This window comes from Trachemys scripta, chromosome 5 (genome assembly GCF_013100865.1).
Source record: "Trachemys scripta elegans isolate TJP31775 chromosome 5, CAS_Tse_1.0, whole genome shotgun sequence".
Taxonomy (NCBI): Eukaryota; Metazoa; Chordata; order Testudines; family Emydidae; genus Trachemys; species Trachemys scripta.
The window spans coordinates 74,069,630-74,084,664 of record NC_048302.1 but is presented as its reverse complement, the minus strand read 5'-3'; the positions used below and the strand labels follow the sequence as shown (position 1 = coordinate 74,084,664).

At 44.7% G+C, this 15,035-nt stretch overlaps 1 protein-coding gene across 4 annotated transcripts in view; it reads right to left on the bottom strand.

Moving 5' to 3' along the window:
• NEIL3 (nei like DNA glycosylase 3) overlaps positions 1–15,035 on the bottom strand; it is a 46,620-nt gene that overhangs the window by 14,415 nt on the left and 17,170 nt on the right. For 3 of the 4 annotated variants that reach the window (XM_034772515.1, XM_034772513.1, XM_034772514.1), the window contains exons 3-5: positions 13,352–13,486; positions 9,949–10,162; positions 5,822–5,896 (exon numbers count right to left, since the gene is read on the bottom strand). In XM_034772515.1, coding sequence (XP_034628406.1) covers positions 5,822–5,896; positions 9,949–10,162; positions 13,352–13,486 — 424 coding nt within the window. Of the gene's footprint in view, positions 1–5,821; positions 5,897–9,948; positions 10,163–13,351; positions 13,506–15,035 lie in introns of all 4 variants that reach the window. The other variant, XM_034772516.1, reaches the window with a different exon arrangement.

Below are 15,035 nucleotides of genomic sequence, written 5' to 3'. Positions count from 1 at the left end.
GGGGGACTTGTCGTACCCCTTCGGGGGTAGTCCGTCCACTTTGGTCCCCACCTGTCACTCAGCTCTCACCTGTGGCTCCAAGTAGCTGCAGCATGCACAGCAGCCACACCACAGGGAAACGGCTTTGACAGGCCGGCCAAACCATGTGAGTGTAATTGATAGGATTCAAACCCTCAGTGAATTAGGGATATTTCTACCCCGCATGCGACGTCAGCTCCGGCGGACTGGGCAAAAGAGATCCCTAAGATCCAATGGCCAAGAAGGCGGTTTTGCAATGCTTTGTGGAAAGCGAAGGGCTTGACGAGGCACGAAAGACGTCAAGGCCATCCACTGCAACCAAAGAAGTTACCAGTCATGACGATTTTTCATACCATTGGTGTCTGGCTTCTAAGGTCGAGAGAGTGGGATTGCTCCTGTGCAACGGCTCTACCACTTAAAAAGCTTCACGCACACGTCCTGTGCAAATCATCAAACATGATCATCATACTACCCAAGTCCTGCGGCGATGGGGGAGGGGCAAAGCGACAGATGGAGGTTACCACTGGGAGTCGTAGTCCCAATCCTGAATGCAGGCAGTCTGTGGATAGGTGGCTGTCCAGCTCTGTACTTGGGGCAGCAGAGTTGCCCGGCAGCATCCCAGGCATCTGAGCAACCCTCTTCAGGACAGCACTGCTCAGTAAGAGATGGGCCTAGAAAAGGTGGCCTAAAAATTGCCTGCCCTACAACAACAACAACAACTGGCCAGCAAGCCGCGGCTGGCAGTTCAACCCAATCTGCGGCCGAAACCAAAAGAAAAATTTGAGAAAACTTACCATTGGTGTATGGAATATTCGTACCCTCATGGATCGAGAAGCTGTTGCAAGACCTGAGAGAAGGACAGCTCTCATTGCTCGAGAACTAGTCCATTATAACATCAATATAGCAGCATTAAGTGAAACAAGATTGCCTGGGGAAGGTTTCTTGAGTGAACCAGGAGGTGGTTACACCTTCTTCTGGAAGGGTAAGACTGAGACAGAGGACAGAATACATGGAGTTAGTCTGGCAATAAAAACCTTATTGATTCATCAACTCCCAGACCTTCCAGTGGGTATCAATGAAAGATTGCTGAAGCTGCACTTCCCACTAAATGCCAAACGTCTGTCACCATCATCAGTGCATATGCATCCACTTTAACATGCTCTGATAACTCAAAGGAACAATTCTATGAAGATCTCGACAGACTGATCAAGGCCACACCTGTAACAGACAAACTATTCCTACTTGGAGATTTCAATGCCCGAGTTGGGGCTGACAGTGAGAACTGGAAAGGAGTTCACCACCTGGTGTAGGCAAAATGAACAGCAATGGACTACTCCTTTTGAGTCTTTGTTCTGAAAATGACCTGAGCATTACTAACACTCTGTTCTGACAAGTGGACAAATACAAAACGATGTGGATGCACCATAGGTCCAAACAGTGGCATCTGATAGATTATACCATTGTTAGAAGGCGAGACATCCGAGACGTACTGATTACTAGAGTAATATGAGGTGCAGAGTGCTGGACAGATCACAGGTTAGTCAGGACGTCTCTTCAACTCTACATCGTTCCTTCTCGGCAGAAACACTCTAAGCATGTGCAACCTGCTTTCAATATAGCCAAACTGAAGGCTGCTCAATGTTTCAACAAATTCCAGAAGAGTCTTGATGACAAACTGACATCCCATGGACAACTGATCGGTACTGTAACTGAAAAGTGGGACCAGTTCAAGCAGATAGTGACTGACACAGCAATAGCATCTCTTGGACCAAAGAAAATAATACATCAGGATTGGTTTGATGAGAACCAAGAAGAAATATGCTCAGCACTGGAAGTAAAGAGAAAAGCTTTTATCGAATGGCAGAATGATCCCTCCTCAGTCTCTAAGCGGGACCACTTCAAGTACCTTCAGAGCAAAACACAGAAAGACCTCTGTCAGATACAAGACAACTGGTGGGAGAGCAAAGCCAAAGAAATTGAGCACTATGCTGAGACCCACAACTTAAAGATGTTCTTCAGTGCTATTAAGACTGTTTATGGACCTTCTAAACCAAGGATCACCCCATTGCTCTCATTAGCCAACACAATGCTGATTAAAGATAAAGAAGGCATCAATGAAAGATGGCGAGAACACTTTAGCAACCTTCTCAATAGACCATCAACTGTGAGTAATATTGTCCTCAATGAAATTCCACAACAACCTGCTCTAACAGATCTTGACTTTCCACCTACTATAGATGAGATTAAGAAAGCTATTAGCCAGATGAGTTCAGGGAAAGCTCCTGGAAAAGATGGGATACGAGCAGAGATATACAAAGCAGCAGGTCCAGCAGCACTAGCAGCGTTCCACAGCGTGATCACCAACATCTGGGAGGATGAAAACATACCACAGGACCTCCGCGATGCTACTATTGTCTCTCTTTTCAAGAACAAAGGCAGCAAAGCAGAACGTGGAAACTATAGAGGCATATCCCTCCTCTCCGTTGGAGGGAAGATCATCGCCCGCATCATCTTGAATCGCCTAATAGCCAGTATTTCTGAGGCAAATCTACCTGAAAGTCAATGTGGTTTTCGACCTGGCCGGAGAACAGTCAACATGGTGTTTGCTGTCAGACAAATACAAGAGAAGTGCATTGAACAGAACATGCACCTGTATGCTGTCTTCATAGATCTGACAAAGGCGTTTGATACTGTCAACAGGGAAGCCCTTTGGACCATTCTAACACGACTTGGCTGGCCAAGAAAATACGCCTTTTTCATGACAGCATGACAGGCGAAGTATTGTCTGATGGAGCCACATCAGCCCCCTTTAACATCACCAACGGCATGAAACAAGGAGGTGTTCTCGCTCCTGTCCTATTTAACCTGTTCTTTGCATGTGTCCTTAACCATGCAACGAAAGATATGGACCGAGATCTATATTTGAAATACCGGCACGATGGTTCACTTTTTGACCTCCGTCGCCTGAATGCAAAGACTAAGACAGTGCAGAAACTCCTTCTTGAGGCACTCTTTGCTGACGACTGTGCCCTCATGGCTCACACTGAAAATGATCTTCAGCACATTTTCAACAAGTTTGCTGAGGCCTCGCAACTTTTCGGACTAACTATCAGCCTTGGAAAGACAGAAGTTCTCCATCAACCTGCACCTGGATCAAATGCTTCTGTCCCAAGTATCTCCATCAACGGCACTCAGCTGAAAGTAGTGGAGAACTTTAAATACCTGGGTAGTGTCATATCCAGTGATGGATCACTGGATAATGAGATCAACGCACGAATATCCAAAGCAAGTCAGGCACTTGGCTGTCTGCGTGTCAAAGTTTTAAATCACCACAACATCCGGATGTCAACAAAACTGCTTGTGTACAGAGCTGTTGTTCTTTCATCTCTTTTGTACGGGTGCGAAACATGGACACTATATAGGTGTCACATCAAGCAGCTTGAAGCATTTCACATGCGCTGCCTCTGCAACATCATGAAGATCCACTGGCAAGACAAAGTGCCCAATCTCGAGGTCCTTGAGAAAGCCCAGATGACAAGCATCGAAATGATGATCATGAAATCACAGCTACGTTGGACCGGTCATGTCAGCTGCATGGATGCCAACAGAATCCCCCGTCAGCTTCTGTATGGTGAGCTCTCCCAGGGCATCCGGCATATAGGTTGTCCACGGAAACATTACAAGGACACCATCAACGCCAATCTGCAGTACAGCAGTATTAAACCTAGGGACCTTGAGGACGCTGCCAGCGACGGAACACAGTGGCGTGCAACAGTCAGAAATACCTGCATCGCCATTGAGGAAGACCGCTGCCGGCGTCTACAAGAGGCACGCGAACGACGTCACAGAGCATCAGCAGCGCACAATCCATTGACCGCGAACTTCCCATGCACCATCTGCAGCAAAATGTCCACCTCTAGAATTGGCTTGTACAGTCATCAGAGGGCACACCATGACACCAACAATTGATGACCTGCACAGATTTTGTCATCATCGGATCGATGGACTACCAAGAAGACCAGCCAGTTCTTTCTGTAATTTGTAGCATTTGTTTAAATACTTGCGCTACTTTCTATTTTAGTAATGTTTTTAAGAATACCCAACAATGTGTGTACACACAAATCAGGACCCAAAATATTTGCATCATAGATTCATAGATTCTAGGACTGGAAGGGACCTCGAGAGGTCATCGAGTCAAGTCCCCTGCCCTCATGGTAGGACCAAATACTGTCTAGACCATTCCTGATAGACATTTATCTAACCTACTCTTAAATATCTCCAGAGATGGAGATTCCACAACCTCCCTAGGCAATTTATTCCAGTGTTTAGCCACCCTGACAGTTAGTTTTTCCTAATGTCCAACCTAAACCTCCCTGGCTGCAGTTTAAGCCCATTGCTTCTTGTTCTATCCTTAGAGGCTAAGATAAACACGTTTTCTCCTTCCTCCTTATGACACCCTTTTAGATACCTGAAAACTGCTATCATGTCCCCTCTCAGTCTTCTCTTTTCCAAACTAAACAAACCCAATTCCTTCAGCCTTCCTTCATAGGTCATGTTCTCTAGACCTTTAATCATTCTTGTTGCTCTTCTCTAGACCCTCTCCAATTTCTCCACATCTTTCTTGAAATGCAGTGCCCAGAACTGGACACAATACTCCAGCTGAGGCCTAACCTGCGCAGAGTAGAGCGGAAGAATGACTTCTCGTGTCTTGCTCACAACACACCTGTTAATACATCCCAGAATCATGTTTGCTTTTTTTGCAACAGCATCACACTGTTGACTCATATTTAGCTTGTGGTCCACTATAACCCCTAGATCCCTTTCTGCCACACTCCTACCTAGACAGTTTCCTCCCATTCTGTATGTGTGAAACTGATTGTTCCTTCCTAAGTGGAGCACTTTGCATTTGTCTTTATTAAACTTCATCCTGTTTACCTCAGACCATTTCTCCAATTTGTCCAGATCATTTTGAATTTTGACCCTATCCTCCAAAGCAGTCACAATCCCTCCCAGTTTGGTATCATGGGCAAACATAATAAGCGTACTTTCTATGCCAATATTATGTAAAGTTTAACTGGAATTTGTATACACCACAGTATTTAACATTTTAAAAACAATGATAAGATGTTACTACTCTTACTAATAATGCTGCAAAATGGGTTAGCTAAGGAGCTATTTTAGAGAGGATTTAGGGGCTTACTTCATTCTTTAAAAGCATTTTGAGGTCCTTCAACGCAAATGCTGTATAAAGGCAGAATATTACATCTATTTTAAAGATTGAGAAACCAAGCCACTGAAAGGGTAAGCTACTTAGCCAATGTTATGCTAAAAATCACTGGCACAGCCAGGAACAGAATCCACATCTCCTAGCTCCCAGTTCTGTGTCTTAACCACAAGACTCTCTCCCCCTCCCCCTCGTGCTGACTTCAATGGATTCAGGGTTTTAAAGCCCCACTCATCCCTGGTGAATGAGAAGATTGTCTTGGTGAATTTCTACAAAATTTAAGTTCAAAAATCTAAAAAGCTAGGTCAAAATCTACTCTTTGTATTTAAATAACTCCACACATCTTATATCAAACTTTATGAACAAAGCAGTGAGGATTCAATTACCCTCAAATATCTCACATTATTTGCTTGCTTTTTCTCAAACAGTTAGTAGTGCCTGAACCAAAAAGTCCTTCCCACTTCAAGCATGTTGACTTATTGCATCTTTTTATTGTTTCCACTAGATGGCTACATACAGCTTACACATTTTGGTGCAAAATTTCAGTGGATTTTCTCTCTTAGAAGTTATTGCCCTCACCTTATAAAAGAGAAGAGTAAAATCACGGGTCATTTTCACTAAGTGATGTGTCTGTCCATCTGTTAATTGACAAGCCTGTGAAAAAGGCAAAAATGCTTTAAAAAAATAGGTTTCTACAATTATAATACACTAGAGCAACTACAGTAAAGAGATTTATAATTAAAGTGTCTCTATGGATACCTCCAACAACCATGGTATTACATAGCTACTTGATCTCATATATTCTCATACTTTTTTGCCTCCTCTGCTGTATATTTAGACACACAAATATGCTTACTTACTATTCCACAGTGTCTAACTTTGTGCTGCTTCCCCCAAAACAGCTACAAATTTTCAGTGTTTTACTTCAATGTTGACCTAATGATCCCCAGTAGGACAGTTGAATGGGTTTTAGTTTCATGTAGTAATCTGCACTAGCTGCCTCTTGGTTTCTTGATGGAGTTTATAGGTTAACACCAATACCTCCATGATTTAGAATCTTGTATTAGAGAATTTAATTCTCTTGTGTGTGACATCTCCACCACCTGCTTCAATACGGAAATAAAACCCCTTCCAACCGCATACCCCTAGTTATCACTAGGGCTCCGGGTCTTTGACGGAGGTCATGGAAGTCACAGATTCAATGACTTTTCATGACCTCCATGACTTCTGCAGCAGCCAGTGTGGCTGACCCCAGGACCGCCCACGCAGCTGGCTCCAGGGCCAGCTACTCTGGTGACCCCCGGAACAGCCACACCAGTTGCTGCTGGAGCCGCCCCGCAACCAGCCGCACTGGCCACTGCTCGGGTGGTCAGTAGTCCCCGGAGCGGCTGGAGCAGCCACTGGCCCTGGCCCCCACTAGCAGCAGGTGCCCTGCAGCAGCAGCCCCACCCCCCCCCCCCCACCCCCCCCCACCACAGCCCCCCCCCAAAGCCCACCCCCCCCCCCCCCCCCCGCAGAAGCGGCCCTCCAATGCACACACACCCCTGCAGCAGCAGCCCCCAAGATTTAGTCAGGGGTATTTATACTGAAGTCATGCATACGTCACAACCATGAATTTTGGTTTATTGCCCATGACCTGTCCATGACTTTTACTAAAAATACCCATGACTAAATCATAACCTTAGTTATCACCTACCACCCCACACTGGAACCCATATGGGGTATTAGCAAACAATTACAAGCCATCATTGATGGGGACCCCATTTTCAGAGAAATATTTTCTGAACTCCCACTTCTGGCCTTCAAACAACCCCCTAACCTCATAATTAGAAGCAAGCTCCCTACAGACCAGGACACACCAACCAAAATGGCACCAGAACAAATGCAAAACCTGTAGATCTATCTCCATTGCTATGATGATTAACATCCCCACAACACACACTTCAAGATCCATGGGTCCTACTTGTGCCTATCACTACATGTGGGTATCTCATCCAATACACTAAATGCTCCAACAACAACTATGTGGTGAGACAATCATTATGCTCTCAAATGAACTCACACAGAAAAATGATAAAAGACAAACACAACGTATCACCTGTGGGTGAACACTTTTCATAAGGCAATTACTCTATGTATGTCCTCTCAGTCCTCATCCTCAAAGGAAACCCACACAACAACTTCAAAAGACGAGCCTGGGACCTTAAATTCATAACTTGCTAGATACTAAAAATCATGGAATGAATAGAGACACTGGATTTATGGCTTATTACAACAATCTCCCCCCACCCACCCCTTCTCGTCTATGACTAGGAGAAGTATTATCAGGCCACTTCACTTTGTATGGTGCATTGAATTGTGTGTTAACTACTTATGCTAAACAATCTGTTCACCTTGTATTCCACTGTGACACTGAGTACATTTCCCAGACCTGAAGAAGAGCTCTGTGTAAGCTTGAAAACTTCTCTCTCACCAACAGACGTTGGTTCAATAAAAGATATTATCTCACCCACTTTGTCTCTCTAATATCCCGGGACCAACACAGCTACAAGAACAGTGCATACCTCTAGTTAAAGGCTCCTCAGTTTAATCAGGAGAGTGTCTAGAGCCACACATTTTCTGTTATGGGTCGCTGAACTTTGAAATGAACTTCTCCCCCAGAGCCCAGATTTATTAACTATCAGGACACACCCCACAGCACTTCTGTTTCCCCTGTAATTTAGGATAGGTCTACAGAGAGATAAAAAAAAATAACCCACGGCAGGCCTGGGTCAGCTGACTGAGGTTCATGGGGGTCCAGCTCCAGGGCAGAAAAAAATCAGTATGTAGACTTTCTGGCTTGGCCTGGATCCTGTGGAGGTGGAGGGTCTCAGAGCTCAGGCTCCAGCCCAAGCCTGAACATCTACACAGCAATTTTTAGCCCTGCAAGCCTGAGTCAGCTGACCCAGGCCAGCCACAGACGTGCCACGGGTCTTTTAACCCTGTAAAGTCATACCCATAGGGAGCAAGTGAAGAGAGGGTCAAAGGGTTTCCATTTCTGAGCGTGACTCTCATTAGCTGGTGAACATAGTTATCATGTGGAAGCTGCATGGGCACTAAGGTTCAAACCATGAGCAAAACTAAAAATGGAGTGAACAAAAATACCCGAGGAATGGACAGGAATACCTGAACTCTAGAGCTGTGGAAGCATATGAAAAGATTCCCGCCACCAATTCAGTTGAATCACTGTTAAAACCAATGAGAGATAGAGTGTAGACAAGACTCTGGCAGCTAAACAGTTTTTAAACCACCACTTTACTTAAATTTGCTGTAACTGAAACAGTGGTAAAATTGATTCCAACTGCTGGAGACTTATCCAAGCTATGGTTCCCACTGGTTTTAACCTTGGTTGAGATGAGCCAGTGACAGAACCAGTGGGAATTTTGGGGTAACGTTTGCCAGTGTAGACAAGGCCTAAAGCCCATTCCTACAGGAATACTTAAGTTTTTAACCTAAAAGCCCTCAATCCTGCAAAGAGAATGAGAGGTCCCCTCACTAGCTTCAGGAGTTCATTTTGTAGGATTAGGGCCTACATTTCTAACTCACCTAGATTAGCTTTCGTACAGTCTAAGGCTAGATATGTTTTCATTCCATTGACTTATCACGATTTTCTCTCACTCACTCTGATCAACCTTGTTTTAGTTAAGAATCCAGGTGATCTTAAATTGTTTTGAGGATATTTATTCATACCTGTCATGAAAGACAAGGCGTACACACTCTGAGGAAGCTCTGGAGCCTCAAATCAGATAGAGCAGAGGTCGGCAACGTTTGGCACGCGGCTCACCAGGGTAAGCACCCTGGAGGGCCGGGCCAGTTTATTTACCTGCTGATGCGAAAGGTTCGGCCGATCGGGGCCCGCACTGGCCAGCACGTCCCTCACCCACGCCGCTTCCCGCCACCCCCATTGGCCCGGGACGGCGAACTGCAGCCAGTGAGGGCCGCAATCGACCGAACCTGCCACGTCAGCAGGTAAATAAACTGGCCCAGCCTGCCAGGGTGCTTACCCTGGCGAGCTGCGTGCCAGAGATTGCCGGCCCCTGAGATAGAGTCTCACGAGGTTTGGTGAATGCACTGCATGGGAAAAGCTTGAGAGCAGAGTCTGAAGGACTAAAGTAACTGAATATGATGAAGAAAATATGTTGTAATTTAAACTATCTAGAGCCCACAGAGATTTTTGTGTAGGAATTTTAGCAAGCAAAATCAGAACATTCTGTTATATGCTTATTCATTATTTTATAATGGCTGGCATGGAAATTTCATGGTAGCACAACATGATTCAAGACAGCAGGTCAAAGTCTGAAAATTAAATTAATTTCTGGTCAAGAAGGGATGTGAATTGAAGAGATAGCATGCCTGTCCTTATGGGGAACGAAATGCTGCAGCAAGTCTCCCATCCAACCCATGAGCAGTATTGACAGGCTCCAGAGAGTGCCACACTAACCCTCCAAGGGCAGGATGGTCAAGCATGACAGTAGAGTCTGGGAGATCACCAGAATCCAGGATGGCATCAATTAGGGAAAGTGGAGGGAGCAGAATATTATTCAGACCTTACAAGCTCCTCCCTACAAAAATCTAAACTAGACCAAAATATCTTGTAGATATATGTTTATGTTCTTAATAGCTGTTTGCAATAAATACAGAAGGGAATCCCTGTGAATTTCACTTACTTTAACAGCTGGATGAAGACCACTGTCAAAGAGTGCTTCATTTTTTATGATATTTCCCACTCCAGGTAACACTGCCTGATCCAACAACACATCACATAACATGCGACCTTTCTGCTGCTTAATCTCACTTTCTGCTCTTAAGAAACTAAATTTTGGAGAGCATACATCTAAGTCTTCCATCATTCTTACTTTCTGCTCACTTTCAGCAGCATTCCTGCAAGACAAGATAGATTATTTTGTATTTTATCTTGCATTGTAACTAGACACTACTTACACAATGTGTATTATTTATGAGTGCCATAGCACATTACACACAGATCAAAAAGCCACGCAGATACTCATGACATGCATAGAAAAACACAGAAGTCTTACCCTTTTTTAAAAATATGGTGGTTTAATGACACATACATAGAATACACTAGTGCCAGGCCATGTGCATAGGCAAGCATCCCATCCTTGTTCAGGTCAGCTCTAAGAATAAATTATCAGTCCGTGCCTAGCATTTACAGTGTTAAATGCATTTCCTAAGCAGAGACTCTCAATTGTAACTAACCATAAGGGAGGATGGTCCAGTGGGTAAGGCACTAGCCTGGGACTTGATTTCAATCCCTTTCTACACCACAAACTTTCTGTGTGGCAAAACCCTTTAAGCAAGATTCATAAAGATGCTAGGTGCCTAACCCCCAGACTTAGTCACCTACATCCCATTTTTAGGCACCACTAGAATTCACAAAACTCTTTCTCAGTTGCAACCTAACCCTGGGGAAGCCTGAACTCGCTCGGCACCTAAGCTTTTGCAGTAAAAAGTTCCCTAAGTACCTAAGCTTTTGTCTCTGAGCATATATACTGCTGTCTCCAAGCATCCAGGCACCTATCCCCTGCCTGACCCCCAAATGATTCACAAACTAGGGGAAGACAGGTTGTTCATCTACCTAACAGACACAGGCCCCTGATCCAGTAGGCATGTTCAGAGGCCACCTAACTCTTCACAAAACATGGAGGGAGGAGAGAGGGGGAAGAGAAATGGTGCTCTCTCATAACTTTTGGCCCAGTGATTAGAGTGCTCACCTAACTGACTCAACACTGGGATGTGGGAGACACCAGTTGCAGAAGAGGATTTGAACAGGGATCTGCCACCTTTCAGGGACATTGCACGACGGGATATTCGGAAATAGGGCTCCCTCAGTCTTTCCCAGTGAAGCTGTTCTGCGGTGGATAAATCAAAAAGAAAAAGTCACTGGAGCAAGAGGACTAGACCCCGGCTCTCTCACCTCCTAGGCGAGTGTCCTAAGCAACAGAGTCACTCTCACTCGCTCTCTAGCCCAAATAATATTTATTTATCCATAAGTGAAACAGCACCTCCAGGCAAGACTGAGGGAGACACCTTAACCTCTGATTATGAGGGAGCTGCTCCTCCTCCCCCACAATAAGGTGCTGGGCTCCTGAGCATTTACAGTGCAATGTGGTATTGATATCTTAATCCAATAGCTTTCACTTCTGGACACTGAATTTTTTTATTTATTGTTTTATTTATTAATTCCATTCAGTATCAGCTGCCCTCTTTGTAAGTTAAACTGTAAATAGGTATTTTTATTTTATTTTTTTACAGTTTGGCTAGAATGAAAAACAAAAATCCTGTCTCAGAACATCAGGAATATTTGCATTTGGAATGACACACACACTTTTTAAATGATGCCATACAGATATGTTTATGCATAAGAATGGTGGGCATTCAAATCTGATTTAGGTCATGAATGAAATGAATCTAATGGTTCCTCTATATCCCCAAACTGTTTTTGAGGACCTGCTAATGAAATAAATTGCAGCTCCAGCACAAAACACAGTTTGCAGAAGTGCATGTTTCCATGAGAGATTTGGGGCAAATTTCCCTAATGCAGATACCTAATCTCATTCATATTTCTCCCTTGTCACCATAGTATCTGAGCATAGAAACTCAGTCTTTAATTTATTGATCCTCACAACGCCCTGTGATGTGGGGCAGCACTAGTAGTTCTACAGATGGGGAACTGAGACACCCAGAAAATAAGGGCTAGATTCACAAAGGGAGTTGAGCATTCTGATGCTGAGTGTTGCAGTGCCTAACTTTTAGGTGCCTAGCAAATCACAGGAATAACACTGCCATTCACAAAGCCTGAGTTAAGTGCTTGGGCTCTCTATAAAATGAATGGGGAGAGAGGGGCACCTTAGACTGCCATTGACAAAAAAACAGTAGTCCAAGGGACTTCCTGCCTAAGCTAGTGAATGGGAGATGCCATTGACATGGGTGTGTCCTAAGTCTTACCCTTCTCACAGAGATAGGCACCTAAATACAACCTGCAGAAGAGCACTATCTCTGCTTGTGATTCTCAGTTATGAAGCCTCTGCTAGAGTTAGGTGCCTGTGACAGTGTACCCTATAAGGCTTTATGGGGGGAGGTGCTTATAAATGTATATATGATATAACTGGAATAGGGTTTTGCTACATATGCCATGTAACATATCTATGTAAGGTTATGATCTACTGGTTATGTTCATCCTAGTTGTATTCCGACACCATTTGTATGTTCAAAGTTATGTATACTTGCTTGATTTCTAAGTAAGCTTTGTGAGGCATTTGATCAGCTTCTTTAGGAAGGAATTCGCGAGGTTAAGTACCCGATCAGGAAGCATTTGGGGAACAATGCATCTTGGAATGCTGCAATCCACATAAGAAGTCTTCCTGGAGACATACAAGATACTATGTGGACAATGGCTTCTGCCTGTAAAGATGCTGTTCCTCACTAGCTTCCATACAGGTGAGAAGAACAGTGCCAATGGCTGGGAATATGCCCAAAAAAATGTGTCACAAGCACTGCTAAAAAATACCTGCCTACATTTTTTGGGACAGATTCTGAAATATTGACGCACAAGATAGAAGTACATGGTATGTTTTAAGTACAGGAACTATACAGTAACTACTAAAGGCTTAGACCCTCACCCTGCAATCAGATCCATGCAGAAGCAGAAGTCCATCTGCCTAGATTTGATTGCAGAAGCGGGAGTGTAAAGGGCAAAATACAGGCGGCACATTCAGTTGTTAGAGCAGGGAGCAGAATCAAGAGTCATGGGTTTGAATCCCAATCTACTGTTGACTCTCTGCTGTTGACTCTCTAGATGTCTTTAAGCAAGTCACTTTCTGTACCTAAGTTATGTATACACAAGATTTAATGAGTTAATGAGTTATACTTATCTACCCTAAATCTGGGAGGCATATTTAATTAATTTTTATGAAGTGCTTTGAAATTCTCAGATGAAAACCACTATATAAATGCAAAATAATATTTCCTCAACTGTATGGTGAAAACCTTATTTTTATAAAAAAAAACAGATTGAACACTGAAGAAATGCTTTAATTTTTACTTTACCTAAGCTCTACTGTTGCATCAAAGAAACAAACCATATCATCAGTAAGGTGTATTTCCAGAATTGGCGGTGCTCCATTTCGGTCTTTGCTTGCAGTTGGATTAATACACATGGAACCATTCATGCCAAAGTGAACCCTAGACAAGAAACACATTTCTGAAAAAAAAAATCTGCATCTTAACAACACACCCAGGCATGTTAGTAGTCTATTTTCTAGCTTGGCAATTAAATTCACTAAGTATATATAATAATTCTTATCATTAGCAGCAACAGGGTGACATGACGTGCAGCGGCACAGGAGGCAGAAAACAGGGCGGCTAACAGGGGAGTTTGAGTGGGAGTTCTCATTGGAGGAGAAGGTATCTGTACTTGTGTCTGTCTTTGTTGTCCTTGTGTGTTTGTAGAGGCCTGTAGGGGCAGGGTGCTGGGAGGGATGCCGAGCCTTGATTAGGGGGCGAGGCTTGGCTGAGTAGGGGGCCCATAAAAGCGGCCGCCCAGCCAGGCAGCGGCACAGGAGGCAGCAAACAGGGCGGCTAACAGGGGAGTTTGAGTGGGAGGTCAGGGGGGCGCGGCGTGGTGTGTGCTCTGTGTCTCCAGGTGCTGTGGGAAGAGACTGCAGCAGCCATGAGCCAAGCAGCAGCAGACAGAATGCAGATGGCTGCATGTGAAAGCTGTGGTATGTATATAGTCCTATCAGGTGAGCCAGCACAGAGGTATGTTTGCATGAAGTGTCGCCTTATAGCGTTACTGGAGGAAAAGATTAAGGGGTTGCAGATGCAGGTAGATACCCTGGTGGAGTTTAGACGGGGGTTTGAACAGCTGATGGAGGACAAGCAAGGAGGGACTGAAGGGGAATGGTCAGGGGTGCAGGTGGAAGCAGAGGTAGAGGACAGTGAGGGGGGAATGTTAGGGAGAGAACAAGGGCAGTGGAAGCATGTGACCGTGAGAAGCAGGCCAAGGAAAAGGAGGGCTAGTGAGGGGGAAATAGAACTCAGGAACAGGTTTGGGTGTTTGGATAACGAGGGGGAGGGGCAGCAGGTGGTGACTGAAGGTGGGAGGGTGAGGAAGAAGAGAAGAGCAGCTAGTCCAATAGAGAGAGGGCAGGAGTTGATGGAGACAGCACAAAACCTGGGCCCCCAGAGGATAGAGGAAGGCATAAGGGGGAGTATAAGGGAAGACAGGAACAGACACAGGTCAGGACTAAAGGGATCAGAGACTGGATTAGTAGATCGCAATGTTGCCAGGCAACGGCAGGTGTATGTAATTGGGGACTCTTTACTGAGGAGATTAGACAGGCCTGTGACCAGGGCGGACCCAGAGAACAGAAGAGTGTGCTGTCTACCGGGCGCAAAGATACGCGATGTGGACCTGCGGTTGAAAAGGATCCTAAAAGGAGCAGGTAAGAACCCCTTGATAATCCTTCATGTAGGAACGAATGACACGGCTAGGTTCTCGTTAGAGAGACTCAAGGGAGATTATGCCAGGCTGGGGAAGACGCTCAAGGAGATAGAGGCTCAGATTATCTTTAGTGGGATTCTGCCTGTTCCTAGAGAAGGGCAGCAAAGGGCTGATAGGATTGTGAGAATAAATAGTTGGCTAAGGGAGTGGTGCTATAAGGAGGGCTTTGGGATGTATGGCCACTGGGAGGCTTTCGGGGACAGACAGCTGTTCTCACAGGATGGACTT